The sequence below is a fragment of the Canis lupus genome, chromosome 38 (assembly GCF_048164855.1).
Source record: "Canis lupus baileyi chromosome 38, mCanLup2.hap1, whole genome shotgun sequence".
Taxonomy (NCBI): domain Eukaryota; kingdom Metazoa; phylum Chordata; class Mammalia; order Carnivora; family Canidae; genus Canis; species Canis lupus.
The window spans coordinates 8,612,165-8,629,397 of record NC_132875.1 but is presented as its reverse complement, the minus strand read 5'-3'; the positions used below and the strand labels follow the sequence as shown (position 1 = coordinate 8,629,397).

At 40.2% G+C, this 17,233-nt stretch overlaps 1 protein-coding gene and 1 pseudogene across 3 annotated transcripts in view; both read left to right on the top strand.

Annotated features, from left to right (window-relative positions):
• The window catches only part of MARK1 (microtubule affinity regulating kinase 1), a 116,190-nt gene extending 111,698 nt beyond the window's left edge, over positions 1-4,492 (top strand). For 2 of the 3 annotated variants that reach the window (XM_072814906.1, XM_072814904.1), the window contains one exon: positions 2,358-4,492. In XM_072814906.1, coding sequence (XP_072671007.1) covers positions 2,358-2,712 — 355 coding nt within the window. In that variant the 3' untranslated portion in view covers positions 2,713-4,492. The remainder of the gene's footprint in view (positions 1-2,357) is intronic. The other variant, XM_072814905.1, reaches the window with a different exon arrangement.
• An 8,053-nt stretch (positions 4,493-12,545) lies between these two features.
• On the top strand, positions 12,546-13,844 carry LOC140626759 (protein SET-like; annotated as a pseudogene).
• The last annotated feature ends 3,389 nt before the right edge of the window (positions 13,845-17,233 follow it).

The following is a 17,233-nucleotide window of genomic DNA, read 5'->3' as shown; positions in this document are numbered from 1 at the left end:
TTTCTTTTTGCTCTTTAGCAAACTTATTGAATACCTACTACCTATATATAACTAGCTGGTCATTCAATTCTCACAAGAGCCAGGTGAAAAGTATCCATTCTACAGTAGAAGAAACAGGAAAGAGCAGGAGGTCCTGTCATGTCAGAGGCATAGCCTGGCGTGATGGTGAAAAGCAGGGGCTCTCGAGCCAGACCCCACGGGTTTGAGCTGAGTCCTACCACTTGCCTAGCTGTGCGACTTAACTCTGGAGTCAGAGTAAATGAGTAAATAATGCATGTTAGGCACTTGGAACAGTAAGTGCCCAATAAATGTTTGCTATTATAATTAGTATTAACATTTTCAGGAGCTTTCTACGGTTAATGTCACCAGTGGTGATGTCTTTGAGATACATGTAGAAAAACGTCTTGTATATGCCTCTTGTCTCAAGGTCGCCAGGTGACCTTGGTGGAATGGAAGGAAAACTGATTCCTGGTCTTTGCTTTTCAGCTCATTAGCTCTATGACCTTAGAAAAAGTAATGTAAGTTTCCTAGCCATCAGTTCTGGTTTTAAAATGAGCATTCAATCACATGTTCTCTTGGGTCCCGTCCAGGCCTAGCGTGCCGATTCCATAACTGGAATTGTACATGTGGTTCTGATAAATGACTCTCATGAGATCTGCATGCCCAAGGCCTGTGATGCAGTGGCTTAGAGTCCGTGAGCAAAAAGAAAAATGATAGAGAAGACAGTGAAATAAACACTGTCCATATTCATCTAATAGTCTTTAGAAATTTAGTTTCTCTACTTATTCCTTTACTGATTTTCTCAAGCTTACATAGTTTGCAGAGCTTTGGGCTCAGGTACCTAAGAATGAAGAGGAAAACATATATATATATAAATATATACATAAAGATTCATAAATACAAATATATGCAGGAATATGTATTATAGATAATATTGATATAAAGTATTATATATGAATACAAAATGTTTATGTAGTAGGTTATAAACTCTTTTCAAAGTATATCATTTTTTTTTCTTTTAAATAAGTGAGATAGATTCACAAGTTAAAATTGCAACATCTGTATATGGAAAATTGCTCCACAATTTTCCAGGGTCTTCTGAATCACAAATAATCTATTTTACCTTTCTGCGATTATTTGAAATAGGTTTTCTGGTTCTATACTGTTTATGGGAGACCTACCATCAAGACAATTTAATAAGATCGATTCACTTAACAAACATGTGTCCATCAGCTCCCGTGTGCCCAGCACAGTTCTAGAGGCCTGAGAGAGATCAGTGAGCAAAACAGACAAACCTCTTGCTCTCCTGGAATTTACAGTCTAGTGGGTAGAGTCAGACAGCAAATAATGAACATAATACGTACTTGAATTAAGTGGTATGTTAGAAAAATATATTAGAATATAGCAAGTGCCATAGAGGAAAAATAGAGCAGGGTCAGGGGGGATGGCCATTCCAGGGGAGAAGCTGGGGGTGTACTGGGGTGCTCGGGGTAGACCACACACAGAAAGGGAGCAGAGATTTGAAAGAGGTAAAGGAGTTAGCCATGTAGCTCCCTGAGGGGAAAGCCTGGGGGCAAGAACACACCCCATAAGTTCAAGGAACAGTGTGGAGGCCAGGGTGGCTGGAGAGGAGTGAGCAGGGGCGAAGATAATACGAGATGAAGGGTTGGAGGTAGGAGTGGGAGTGCAGTCACGTGGAACCTCGGAGACTACTTGAAGGATGTCTTCAGCGAAATGCTGAAAGCATGAGAGGGCCTGCCGTCTACACTTCCACGTGTGGTACGACCTGACGTCTTCACCTCCATTGCAATACAACGTCCTTTGTCGGCGTCATCAGATGTCAATGATCCCTCTGTAGCCATTACCACTGTCCTTGTCCCCAGTCTTTTTCCTACCCAAAAATGGTAGAAGAAAAGGAAATTCATATTTTTAAAGATGTGTACAAGTAGAATGCTAGCAGTTTGTTTCTGTAAATGTACAGAAAAATGGAGAAGCTACTTTTGCAGCCTAAACAGAGAACTATGGAAGGAACTGACAAAGCGTTAAGTTCTTCACTTTCAGCTGTAAACTTGTTTCCCACAAGCAAAACCAAAGCAGGTGGTGTCCTGGGGTGTGTTTGTGTGAAAGCCAGAGGACGCAAGCGTTTGTACCTACCTGAAGGTAGTCTGTAAAGGGGGTAGTTCCATTAGGCACTGAATGATGACCCCTTAGATTCGTGTGCGCTCTATATGTTGGCAAATTGAACACCAATAAAAAATAAATCTATATTAAAAAAAAAAAAGATTTCGTGTGCGCTTTGACTTCTTGGCTGAATGGGATTTTTGTTTCCGTTCTCTCCCTCTGCCCTCTTCTTCTAGAAGTACATCAGGGGAACCAAAAGAAAGAGACAAGGAAGAGGGCAAAGATTCTAAGCCACGTTCTTTGCGATTCACGTGGAGTATGAAGACCACTAGTTCAATGGACCCCAATGACATGATGCGAGAAATCCGGAAAGTGTTAGATGCAAATAACTGTGATTATGAACAAAAAGAGAGGTTTCTGCTTTTCTGTGTCCACGGAGACGCTCGGCAGGACAGCCTCGTGCAGTGGGAGATGGAAGTTTGCAAGTTGCCACGACTGTCACTGAACGGGGTCCGCTTCAAGCGGATCTCAGGGACGTCGATCGCCTTTAAGAACATTGCATCTAAAATAGCAAATGAGCTTAAGCTGTAAAGAAACTCAGACGTACAGGATCAGGGAAGATACGTTCACAGACGAGGTACAGTTTTTGAATGTATTGGTGATGCCTAGCGCGATTGGCCTGTGGATCTCCCCGCGTAGAATCTGCCCTTAACGCAATAAGGATATACATAGTCACGAACTGTACAATTAAAGTCAGTATGAAGTATAGTAAATACCTGTAGCTAAAAAAGTAGGTTCCCATGTACAGGTAAGTATATTGTGGATTTCTGTTCATTTTCTGTTCATAGAGTTGTATAATAAAACAGATGATTGCTTAAAAAACTTGTATAGTTGTCGAGATTTCTGCACATAAATGTATGTTTGATGCTCTCAGTTGGAAATGTTCTTCCTGTTATTTACATCCTGGTGGGTTTTTTAACTTCTTACCTCCATCATGCAATTTTGAAAATTGTGTCCAGAATTAAAAGTGCACAGAAATAGTCTTTAAAATTGTAGCATGGACTTTTAAAAATTATTTTTAAACCATATTTAAATTTAAACCAGAAGCTGATAAATAGATCTGAATTATTATTCATATACACAGAATTATTCCTGCTTATCTTTGCTCTTATCCTTGTTCTCAGACAAGGTTTAGTTGAGAAAATACAAAATGTTTACAGTGTTGGCACTTAGAGTTTTTAAAATAAATTACATGAAAATAATAATAAATAGGTTTGCCTTGAGCTAGCTAAGAAGTACTGGGGAAAAAGTTCAACTTGTACCAAATTTCTTTTAAACTTTAAAGTGTTTTCTGGCCCACTGCTAAATGTAGCAGCAAAATTAAAAAGAATCAATACTTCATCTGGCTATTATAAATGTAAACTGTCACTTAGGTTTGCTGCCTTCCGAATCCCGCAGTGTCATTCTGGAAACATGATAATATGGGGACTGTCTCGTAGCACAAACTCATCTTCACAGTGTTGATCAATGCATCCAGTTAAGACATAATGCCACCTCAGGAACTAACTGGCATTGGGAACATTCACCCATTCTCCTGCTGTCCTCTTCATCCACCCCCGACACGGTAATACCTGTAAGTACTTAGGAGGCTTTTGAGCAAAACCTACTATTTATAGCAGTGTATCATTGATTTATGCTTATGTGGTCGGTCCTTCAGTTTGTTCCCATGTAGCCTGTTTGTTTTTAATACTTTGCCAGATTTTCTTGTATATATTCTACATCGTTACGCCTATACCGTGCAGCTTTGTAATTGGGCATTCGCCTCCTTTTCTTTCATGATCAGTGATCTATGCGATGTAAAACCACTAGTAAAGGTACATTTTAATACTTGTTATTTTTTACTGAATTAGCCTTGGAGGTTGACTGTGCAATGTTACTTAATGTTGTAATTACTGTAATATCAACATATGGGCCCCATCTGCACACTCCTGAGAAATAGAAAGTGTGTTCAAATTTTATCAGTTTAAAGGAGAATAAAGCTGTGATAAATACTGTAATTCTGACCTACATGAGAAAGCTCTGCGTGTAGGTGACGTGCCATTCCACAGTGGCTTCCGGACTAGGGTGGATTTTACATTCTGTACTGTACTGTGACGTAGCTTTCTTCTGTAACGGTTCTGTTCTAAAATGAAGTGTATTTTTGCCTTAGCAAAGGATGGTGTTTGGAAAAAAAAAAAAAAACTGTGTAGCCCCCTTTTAACCTGGTGTTTATTCAGAAAAATTGATGCAAATCTTTATTCACTTTCACTGGTGCACACTGAAATTTTACTTGAACAGTTCTCATAATAAAGCACTTGTCTTCTGCTCTTTATCAGAATGTGAATTACCTGTTTTCTAGCACAAAAGTATTCTGTACGGGGAGTTTGTTTCATGTGTTAAATTTAGTAGGGGGTGAAGCTATGTAGGTTTCCAAAATGTCATTATGACGAGAAAAATTGGCTCTTTTATAGGAATTCCTATCCTCAAAACACTTAAAAAAAAAAAAAAATAGCCATCATGCTTTTTCCAATGTAGCAAACTGATGGGGATGGGGATTGTTTTTTGGGTTTTTTGTTTTGTTTTGTTTTTTTGTTTTTGTTTTTGTTTTGTTTTACATTTTCTCACTCTAGTTAACTCTTGTATGTTTGTAGCAAGGAATTTTACTTCAGTATTTTTTTATGAACTGAAAATGAAATCTTGATATTCGCTTCAGATTTTCCCATTTTATATGACAAATAGCTATTTTTTTGAAGGTTTAGAGGAATTTTACAATACGTTTGCATAAATAAATACCAGTTATATTCACTGGCTATGTGATATCAGGGTTTCCTTGGTTTCTGTTTAAATATTATTTGACATAACATCCCTAATATCAAATTAATTATTTTATAGAGGCTGGGATACAGTATTTAATTTGATAAATAAAAATTTGACAAATAATAGGATGAAATATACTCTAGAACCTTGACCCAGTAATATTGTCTCAGGTAGGATTTGATTTTAAACCTGAAAAAACTGTGGGGCATCTGACTGGCTCAATTGGTGGAGCATGCAACTCTTAATCTCAAGACCATGAATTCAAGCTCCACGTTGGAAGTAAAATTTACTTTTTAAAAAAGACCTTTGGTAAAGTGCTTTTCACCAACAGGATCATTCATTTCACAATGTGGGCAACAAAAACAATGTGATGCATGAGACACCAATTTACTGTAAGTGAGTCCATTAGAATATATATCCATTAATCAAAATGGTCTTTGCCTTTCTTTTTAAGTTAATTGCAGTACCCACTGTGTCTTAAGATCGATGAAAGAATTGTAAAGGTAGTTCCTGCTTCTCCCAAGATTTTGGTCCATTTTGGAAAGACAAAGTGTAAAACACACAAAACCAAAAATGCACACCCTGATAGGAACAATGAAAGTGCTCAAACAAGCACAGACAACAAATGCCATAGGAATTCAAGGAAAGGTGAGTTTTGCATAAGGGGGAGAAAGAAAGTCCTTTTGAGGATTTTGAAGATGGATAAAATTTAAGAGGCAGAATGGAAAAGATCTTTCAGGAAGGAACTTGTGAGAAAAGGTTTGCAGCTAGTAGTGGCTGTAAGACATATGTTAAAAACAAACCACTTAGCAGGGCACCTTGCTGGCTCAGTCAGTGGAGCATGAGACTCTTCACAACGGGGTCATGAGTTCAAGCCCCACATTGGGGGTACAGTTTATTTAAATAAATAAATAATTTTTTAAACACTTATTCTGTGAATGGTAGCATTCACATAGGTTGATGAATACCAGGTTTGGGGATGCCTGGGTGGCTCAGTGGTTGAGCATCCGCCTTCAGCTCAGGGTGTGATCCTGGGGTCCCGGGATTGAGTCCCACATCGGGCTCCTTGCATGGAGCCTGCTTCTCCCTCTGCCTGTGTCTCTGCGCCCCCCCTTCTCTGTCATGAATAAATAAAAATCTTAAAAAAAAAATACCAGGTTATGTTAAAGCACAGATCAGCAGCCTCAGCTTGGACTTTACTTGTGGTTAGAGGGGAGCAATAGAGAGGCCTTTCAAGCCAAAAAAAAATACTATTAAATTGTGTCTTAAAGAAAAGCAATTCATTAATTTATCAACTTTGTTGAGGACCAGCTTTGTTAAGGGCCACCAGATTCTAGGTTCTGGGAAAAGAGCAGTAAAAAACAGAAAGAATAGAAATTTGTGGGCTGGTTGAATGCTAGAGCCAGGAAGATCTTGTCAGAGATCTCTTCAGGGTCAGAAAGGGTGAAAGTAGAATATTTGAGAGACATCTCAAAAGATGTATCAAGAAGATAGCAGGAGTAGGATGTGTACTATAAAAGGATGAGTGGGTGGCAGGGAGAGCTTCCCGGCATGTGATTCAAGTTTCAGCCTGCATATCAAGACTTCCACTTTCTCTCTTTTTTTTAAGATTTTATTTATTCATGAGAGACACACAGAGAGAGAAGGGGGCAGAGACACAGGCAGAGGGAGAAGCAGGCCCCATGCAGGAAGCCTGATGTGGGACTCAATTCCCGGGACTCCAGGACCACGCCCTGGACCAAAGGCAGGTGCTAAACCACTGAGCCACCCAGGGATCCCCAAGACTTCAACTTTCATCCAACATTGGTAACAAGCACCAGAGTCACCCTTCACCTCAAACAAAAAAGGGACAAAGTATATGAAACAACAGATGCATACAGTGTTTCCATTTTGATGAAATGTTCTCAGGACATTGGCTATCAGTCAAGGAAGGACAGTGAATCCTGTGAAGAAGCAGATGAAGTGAACCCTTTGGTTGTTCCAGCTATTTCCCTTGAGAGAGTTTCCAGGCTGTGGCACAGGGAGAGGGGACCCAAGTGGAACCTAGCATTCACCTTCCTTAAGGAGCTAGAGCTGGGGCACCTGGGTGGCTCAGTCAGTTAAGCATCTGCCTTCAGTCATGAAGGCAGTCATCAAATCATGATCCCAGGATGCTGGGATTGAGCCCCATATCTGGCTCCCTGCTCAGAGGAGAGCCTGCTTCTCCCTCCCCTTGCTCTTGTACTCTCGCTCCCCCTCTCAAACAAATAAATGAGACCTATTTAAAAATTTTTAAAAAGCCAGAGCTGAGAGACCAGGGACATCGAGAAAGCTAGAGTCTGGAAGGGGGAGAGCTTTATAAAAACCTTAAAGATCTGCAGAGATCAAGCATGTGAGAAAACTGCATAGGCTAGTTTTCTTCTAGCCACTTGGAAGTATTAGAACAATTGAAGCATATAGCAGTAGTGCCCTTTCCAACCAGTCTTAGTGAAAAAAACTCATGGGTCAGTGGGTAGAGTATTCAGAAGTTTTGCCTCAGTAGTGGAAACTGTTTGGGTCCTGCATGACAAAACTTACTCAGAAGGATAACTGAGTAGCTCAACTGTGTCTCAGAACAAAGTTTGAGAGTATTAAGAGGAATACAGAATGTGCATTCACCAACATGGTAATATGTGCAATATCTAGTAGCATCCATTCAAAAGATTTCCTGCATGCAAATATGAGGGGAAGTACAACCCTTAATGAGGAGAAAAGTTCATTTGACACCAGAAATGGCAAAGGTGGTAGAATTAGTAGATAAGGATATAGTAGACAAGAATATATTGTAATAACTATATTTCTTAAGTTCAGAAAGCTGGAAAAAAGAGATATGAGTGGTATAAAATAGCACAACTCTAACAATCTTGAAATGAAAACTGCAATTTCTGAGAAGAAAAATACACTGGATGGAATCAGATGAGACATTGCAGAAGAAAAGATAGTGAACTTGAAGACATATAGTGATATAAACTATCCAAAATGAAACAAAAAAACCAACTGCAAAAAGATGAGCAGTGCATCAAATGTGCTAAAGGGCAGTTTCAAGCAGCCCAGTGTTTGCAGAGTGTCTGAGAAAGTTGAGGTGGGAAGGGGCACTTGAAGATACAATGGCTAGAATGTTTCTCAATTTCCTAGAAACTATAAATCAGCAACCCATAATATTTAGCAAATTCCGGTTTCAAGAAACATGAAGAAAATGTATTAAGGCATGTTAAATTTAATCACTTTTAAATTAATGATAAAATAGGGGCACCTGCATGGTTCAGTTGGTTAAGCATCTGCCTTTGGCTCAGGTTGTGATCTCGGGGTCCTGGGATGGAGCCCCGTGTCAGCTCCCTGCTCAGTGGGGAGTCTGCTTCTCCCTCTGCCTCTGTTCCTCCCCCTGCCCTGCCCCTCTTCTGTTCTCTCTCTCTCTCTCTCAAATAAATATATTTTTTAAAAAATCAAAGTAAAATTTAAAAATCTGTGATAAAACAGTTTAAAATCAGTCACAGAAAAAAAGACCTATTATGGAAAGAGGAACAAAAAGAAGAATGACAGCAGACTTCTTATCAGAAACAATGTGAAACAACAAGTACTGGAGAAAATAAAACTGTCAAACCAGAATTCTCTACTCAGATACGATATTTTTCAAAAACAAACATGAAATAAATACTTTCAGACACACAAAAGCTAAAAAAATGCATCACCAACCAACTTGATGCTATAAGAAATGTTAAAGGAAGTCCTTCAAGCAGATGGAAAAATATACCAGATGGGGATCTGCATCTACATAAAGGAACAAAAGGAGAGCCAAATTAACAACTATGTTTAGAGCAAAAATAGTAACGATGTTGTTGTAGGATTTGTAACAGAGAATTAAAACTTACATGAAAATGTAGCACAAAGATCTGAAGATTTTTGCAAGGTTCTTATACCTTATATATAGTGGTAAAATACCACTTCAGCATAGATTTTAATAAGTTAAAGATGTACACTATAAACATTTAAAAAAACACTGAAAATACATAACAGAGTTACAGCTAATGAAATACAGAGGAGATAAACTAGAATTAAAGAACAAAAGACAGAAAAACAAATGGAACAAAACAACAGATGGGAAAATAGAAAACAAACAGCAAGTGGAGGCTTTAAACCCAACCATATCAATAATTACATTAAATATAAATGGCCTAGGGGTGCCCAGCTGGCTCAGTTGAGTGTCCAACTTCTGATTTCAGCTCCAGTCATGATCTCAGGGTTATGGAATCGAGCCCCATATTGGGTTTGGTGCTGGGCGTGGAGCCTGCTTAGGATTCTCTCTCCCTCCCCCTCTGGCCCCCACCCCAACCACAAGCCCCAACTAAAAGGCTGGAATTGTCAAATTTTATTTAAAGAAAAAAAGAGCTCTGTGCTAATTAAGAAAACCCTACTTAAATATAAAGACACAAATAAGTTAAAAGGGTCAAAGAATGGCGAGCTACCTGGTTTAGAGGTAAAATAATGTTTGCTTTCAGGCTTAAAAATCCTGAAGTCATAGACTAAAGATCATCAAGCTTAACCACTCTATTTCACAGGTCAATAAATCGCAACTCAGCACAATAACTTAGATGCCAGCTGAGGTTCAGAGGCTCAGAATGGAGCTGTCCTGTAGGTAGGAGATAACAACGTGTAACCTGAGTAAGAAGCTGGTAAATGCTTATTTGGGTATTTTACCAGCAAAGATGTGATCAGTAAATGAAATAAAGAATATATAATCACAGTTCAATGATTACTACTTAGGTTGGGGAATAGAAAGTAAATTTGTAGATGTTTTCGAATATGAAAATCATAAACCCTGTGTCTGTGGGTTTGGAAACATGAAAAATGGAGTCTCTTCCTTATGAGAGCATATCATTTAATATTTTTCTTCTTCTAAATATTCTGAATTATTCTCAAAACTTAGATTATGTATTTTTATAGACACTTGTCTACATGACATAATTTTTTGTAAAGTCAGCACTATAAAAGTTAAATGGTTTTCTTAACTCATGTCATGGGCCTCTATCATCATTTGCATTTTCTGTGTATATAACTGAACACATTTTAAAAACATTTATAAGAGAGGGAAAGACAGTATGAGCAGGGGGAGAGGCAGAGGGAGAAACAGACTCCCTGCTGAACATGGAGCTGGACTTTGGGCTCGATCCCAGGACCCTGAGATGATGACCTAAGTCGAAATCAAGAGTGGGAGGCTCAACCAACTAAGCCACCCAGGCTCCCCACCACAGTACAGTTTCATGAGTATAAAATAAGAGGTACGTGAAAGAAGAAAACACGATGAGAGTGGATTATCTCGGGGGGAAAAGTGCATTTCAAAAAAATACAGCTAAGCACTGGGTGTTATTCTATATGTTGGCAAATTGAACACCAATAAATAAATTTTAAAAAAATAAAAAAATAGAGCTAGTACATACTTCAACTTTTTCCAAGGCTCTTAGCATATGCTGCATATTATGACAATAAGCCCCAAAACCCACTTGTACGTATGGAATCATATGTAAGAACAAGGAAAATTTCTACCCAGTAATGAAAGCTCTACCATATGATCACTGCAAATGGACACATTCTATAAAATTTCCTAAATCATTGCAGCTCACTCGGCTTACATTCAGTGGTTTGGATGCTAACATGTTTAAAATACACACCAAATTTGGGGAAATGTTTCAATCTTGATTGTTATTTTTCTAAGGAAAAGTAGTTTTAAAAGAAAGCTTAGCGATATTCACTTTGAAAAGCCGAAATATGAAGTTGAAAAAAAAACTGACTTTTGAGAAACACTAGTTTCAGATCATTTTTTGGGTAAATTGTATTTTAACCTAGTTGGTGCCATGAAAGTTGTAAAACAGGTAAAAACAATAGAAACCCCCACCTGTTTAACGTTTGTGAGAAATCAAATTTCCTTGAACGTTTTATGTCTGACTCGCATCTTTTCATATATAAACAAGGCCAAGTTCCTGACAGATTCTCAAAAAGCTACTATGATCAAAGTGGAACCTGAGTTTTGTCAAGTTGATTATTTTTTCTTTATGCCATCGTTAAATTCTTCTACAGGAGGTATTCAGTTTGATATCATTATACCCACTCGGGACAAATTTTTCAACTCTGGTTTGTACAATTATTGTTATCCATGCCTAGGGTAACTGAAAACAAACAGTCCAAAAATCAAAATACCGTGCATAGGAAGGGCTGCTCTGACGCTGAATCTCCTATCGGCTGGCTCCCCAAACTGGTCATGCCCTGCTGCCTCAACAGCAATGGGGACAAGGCCAGCCTGCCCTAAATATTCACAGGGCCAGACACAAGAGCAGAGGATCATTGTTGTAAAGCCCACCCTCACCCCCCACCCCGGCAGCGCCATCCTGCAGCAGGAGGGGCTTGAAGCAGGAGTATGTGGACAGTTGATGAATCTGCCTCTAGGTCCTTTAGCCAGTTATGAGTCGGACAAGTGTGTTATCATGGAGTTCACTCGTCCCGTTTTGATTTTGCCAAATATTTCGTTTAAATCAGATAATGCTTTGCATGATACTCAATAATATCAAAAACGGAAGGAGAAGGAGGGAAGGGTTACCTACTATAATGTTTTTCTTAGCGAATCCATGCTTATTGTTCATAATTATATTTCGTTTTCCTTCCCATGTCAAAGAATTTTCTAGACATCAGTATTTACTGTTTTGTCTGTCTCTTGCTGCCTCTTCGTCTGGTTCAGTTTTGCAAAGGACACTTAGAGCAATTCGGAAATGTCATCCTTTGAACTCTTCCATGCCCTTGACTGATTTTTCCATCCAGGAGTCATAAAATAATACAGGAGGGTAGTAAAAATAATCTTTATGCTCTCCTGTTTAAAGAAATGGTAAAATGTTTTCTTCCTTTTCTTTTAAAAATGACCCGTTCAATGAGTATTTAGAAAATAAAGCTGGGCCTGGCTCAGGATGGCAAGGTGGGAGGCTGCTGCACTCAAGTGCTCCCTCTGACTCCCAGAATCTGCAACTACACACAAGAGCGGTTCCCTCTGAAGGAAAACCAAAACCCAGCTGAGTGACTCCTACACATGGGGCAGAAAAGGGGATGCGAGGCACCCCACCCCCTGCTCTGCAGCCCACAGTCAGAAAAAAATCCACTTGCAGCTTCTCCCTAAGAGGCAAAGAGTTTGAAAACCACACCTGGAACCCCAGCTTTTAAGACCTGAAATCATAAAACTAGAAAAAGCAGTAAGCTCCTTGACCTAGGTCTTGGTGACGACTTTTCGGAATTGACAACAAAAGCAAAAATAAACAAGGAGGACATGAAACTAAAAAGCTTCAACTCAGCAGAGGAAAGCATTAACAAAGTGACAAGGCAACCGACAGAATGGGAGAAAACATTTGCAAATTATATCTAATAAGGGGCTAACATCCAAAATATATAAAGACATAAACTCAGTAGTAAAAAAAAAAAAAAAAAAAGATCCGATTAAGAAATGGGCAAAACCCAGTAATCGGAGCTTCCTCCTGACGTGCCCCTTTCCTGGTTTCATGGAGTTTCCTCACAGCATGGCCCCCAAGCGCCAGTCCTTGCTTACACCTCAAATGAAGAAACTGAGGCTGCCTCTGGCCCCCAAGCCAGAGGAGACGTCGACCTCTCAGCACTTGCCGAAGGGAGAAAAAGAACAGCAAGAAGCAATTGAACATATTGATGAAGTACAAAATGAAATAGACACACTTAATGAACAAGCCAGTGAGGAGATTTTGAAAGTAGAACAGAAATAAAACAAACTCCGCCAACCATTTTTTCAGAAGAGGTCAGAATTGATCGCCAAAATCCCCAATTTTTGGGCAACAACATTTGTCAATCATCCACAAGTCTGCACTGCTTGGGGAGGAGGATGAAGAGGCCCTGCGTTATTTGACAAGAGTCCAAGTGACAGAATTTGAAGATATTAAATCAGGTTACAGAATAGATTTTTATTTTGATAAAAACCCTCACTTCGAAAATAAAGTTCTCTCCAAAGAATTTCATCATGAGAGTGGTGATCCATCTTCAAAGCCCACTGAAATCAAATGGAAATCTGGAAAGGATTTGACGAAACGTTCAAGTCAAACGCAGAATAAAGCCAGCAGGAAGAGACAGCACGAGGAACCAGAGAGCTGCTTTCCTGCTTTACTGCCCATTCCGATGCAGGTGCAGATGAGTTAGGAGACGTCATCAAAGATGATATTTGGCCAAATCCATTACAGTAGGTACTTGGTTCCTGATATGGATGATGGAGAAGGAGAAGATGATGATGATGATGATGATGAAGGATTGGAAGATATTGATGAAGAAGGAGATGAGGATGTAGGTGAAGAAGATGATGATGGGGGGGAGGAAGGAGAGGAGGATGAAGGAGAAGATGACTAATGGAACATTGATGGATTCCAACCTTCCTTTTTTAATTTTCTCCAGTCCCTAGGAGCAAGTTGCGTCTTTTTTTTCCCCTCCTCTTGTGCTCATTCGCCCTGTTTTTTGAAGTCTCTTTTCTCTCCCTTTATACCATGGTTCTCAACTTATTTTGGGGGAAATACTTTGAGCAGAATACAGCGGGAAAAGAATCTCTACCCCTTTCTGTTCCAAATTCATTTTTATTCCTTCCTGTCTCAACAAAAACTTTATAGAATCAACACCACCGTGCTCTGTGTGAAAAAAGAAAAACCTTCTGCTCCCTTAGCTCTGCCGGAAGCTGGAGGATGCTAGGCCCCTGTGTAGTAGTGCATAGAATTCTAGCTTTTTCCCTCCTTTCTCTGTATATTGGGCTCAGAGATTACACTGTGTCTCTATGTGAATATGGACAGTTAGCATTTACCAACATGTACCTGTCTACTTTTTGTTTAAAAAAAGAAAAAAAACTTTAAAAAATGGGGTTACAGAAGGTCAGCAAAGGGTGGGTTTGAGGATGTTTGGGGGGGTTAAGTGGGCATTTTGATAACATCGCTTCTTCTTTGGCATGTTTAATTGTGATGTTTAACGGACATCCTTGCAGTTTAAGGTGACACTTTTAAAATAAAACTCTCCTAATGATGGAAAAAAAAAAAAAAAGGAATGGGCAAAAGATCCGAATAGACATCCTTCCAAAGAAGACATACAAATGGGGCACAGGTACATGAAAACGTACTTAATACCACTATTCATCGGGGAAATGCAACACCACAGTGACATTTCAGCTCACACCTGCTTGGAATGGCTGTTATCAGGAGGACATCAAACGCCGGCCAGGACGCGGAGGCAAAGGAGCCCTTGTGCACTGACGGTGGGAATGTAAACTGGTGCAGCTTCTGTGGAAAACAGTATGGAGGTTCCTCAAAAAATTAAAAATAGGACTACCTTACGATCCAGCGATTCCACTCCTGGGTATTTATCCAAAGGAAACCAAAAACACTAACTCGAAAAGGTATCTGCACCCACATGTTCATTGCAGCTTTATTCACAATGGCCAAGACAAGGTTGCGACCTCAGTATCTACAGTGGATGAGTGGATAAAGAAAATGGGGGTGTAAATAGTGTGAAATAAGTCAGAAAGACACACACCGGGGCGCCTGGGTGGCTCAGGCAGTTGAGCAACTACCTTCGGCTCAGGTCATGATCCCAGGGTCCTGGGATTGAGCGTGCTCAGCGGGGAGCCTGCTCCTCCCTCCTTAGCTCCCCTTGCTTGTGAACTCGTATCCTCTCTCCCTGTCAAATAAAATCTTTAGGGATCCCTGGGTGGCGCAGCGGTTTAGCGCCTGCCTTTGGCCCAGGGCGCGATCCTGGAGACCCGGGATCGAATCCCACGTCGGGCTCCCTGCATGGAGCCTGCTTCTCCCTCTGCCTATGTCTCTGCCTCTTTCTCTCTCTCTGTGTCACTATCATAAATAAATAAAAATTTAAAAAAAAAGCTTTTAAAAAGATAAAAATAAAAAATAAAATCTTTAAAAAAGAAAAAAAATGAGCAGCCTGGGTGGCTCAGCAGTTTAGCACCGCCTTCAGCCCAGGCCATGATCCTGGGGACCTGGGATCGAGTCCCACATCAGGCTCCTTGCATGGAGCCTGCTTCTCCCTCTGCCTGTGTCTCTGCCTCTCTCTCTCTCTCTCTCTCTCTCTCTCTATCTGTGTGTGTGTGTGTGTGTGTCTCATGAATAAATAAAATCTTTTAAAAATAAACATAAAAATAAATAAATAATAAATAAATAAATAAGACAAATACCATATGATCTCACTTGTGGAATCTAAAAAAAGATAAAAATAGCTCATAGACCAGATTGGTGGTTGCCAGGTGGGAGGGATAGGGGTGAAGATGTATTAACCTGGGTACAAACTTCCAGTTCTAACATGTAAGCCATGGAGACAGTCTACAGCGCGGTGACTATAGTTAACAACACTGTGTACTTGAAAGTTCCTAAGAGATCTTCGAGTTCTCATCACAGGAAAGTGTGACCCTGTGTGTGATGGATTTTAGCTGGACTTCCTGCGGTGATCATTTCACACTATATATAAATATTGAATCCTGACGTCGTGTACCTGAAAGTAATATTATGCCTATTATATCTCGATTTTTTAAAAAAACCATGGATACGCCACACACACAAAATTACACGTCGCCATCCAGAAACTACTGTTACTATTTTGCTGAGTGTCCCCCAGTCTGTTTCCGTGGGAAAATTCTGCGTGTAGCTAGAGTGAGCTTGAGGATCCGGCCCGATGGAGGGACAGGCAGGAGCACAGGGGGCAGCCCCCACGGTGCTGGATTTGGACTGAGCTCGGCTTGGACAGCGGGGGCCCAGGCTGCATCCGGGGGCGTCCCCCTAGAAAGGGGAGCTCTCAGAGAAGAGAGGGGTCAGGAGGGAGGGTGGCCTGTCTCAGCAGCATGATGCAGTCTGAGTCAGAGAGCTGGGCCCGCAGCAGCGGCCGGGAGTCTTACAGCACCGCACCACTTACCTGTGAAACCTTAAAAAAAAAAAAAAAAAAAAAGGAAAAAAGTCAAATCCAAAGAACAAATATGCATATATCAAATCATCATGTCGTACACTTTATGTTACAATTGGGGGCGCCTGATTGGTGTGTTGGTTAAGGACCTATCTGACTCTGTTTCTGCTCAGGTCATGGTCTTGGGTTATGGGATGGAGGACCCCCCAGTCGGGCTCCACGCTCAGCGGGGAGACTGTCCCTCTCTCTCTGCTCTTCCCTGACTGTCTCAAATAAATAAATAAGATCTTTTAAAAAAAATAAAAATAAATAAATAAATAAATAAGATCTTTAAATATATATATATATGTATATGTATATATGTGTGTGTGTTATAATTGGGTTTGTCGATTGTACTTTAATAAAGCTGGTGAGGGAGAGAAAAGAGAGAAGGACCCCCAATAGAACCCCCACGTGATCCAGCAGTCCCACCCCAAGGGATATACATACTCAAAAGAGCTGAAAGCAGAGACTAGAACAGGCACTTGCACATCCAAGCTCATGGCAGCCGAGTCACAGGAGTCGAAAGGTGGGCAAGTCCGTTGACAGGTGAACGGATGAACAAAACTTGCTACACGCGTACATTGGAACAGTAGCCTTCCAGAGGAGGAAACACGGACGAAGCTTGAAGGACATCGTGCCAACTGAAACAAGCCAGTCACAAAAAAAGAAAAATACAAAAAAAAAAAAAAAAAAAAAACCTGGAAGATTCCATTTCAGTGATGTAGCTCGTAGTCAATTTTGTAGAGACGCAAAGTAGGATGGATGTGGGCTGGGGGCTGGAGGCAGGGGAAGTTGAGAGTTGGTGTTTAAATGGGCACAGATTTCCACTTTTGTACAATGAAGAGCATCCGGAGACTGGTTGCACGACAATGTGAGTGGACATATATATTCTCAAGAGTTACGGTTGTTTCCTACAATCAGAATCTATCACTCAATGTCCGCAGGTTCGCCTAGTGGGCCTCTTTTGATGTTCTTTCAAGATAGGTGACCCCAAATTTGTATACCTTGGGGTAGCCTCGTAATGTCTCCTTTTGTCCTCTTTTAAAAGTGTGATCCTGTTTGTTAAAGGGATTTTACTTAACTATGGAAAGAAATGAATCCATGAAATGAAACCAAGTAGAGCTCTTAGAATATGTCTGGCACTTTGGTAAGCCCCTAGTCATGTTAGCTAGCTAAATACAATAGAAGTTTGCTGTTACTGTTTTTCTTATTTGTTGCCAATATTTCTTACTTGCGGGGCACCTGCATGGATCAGTGGTTT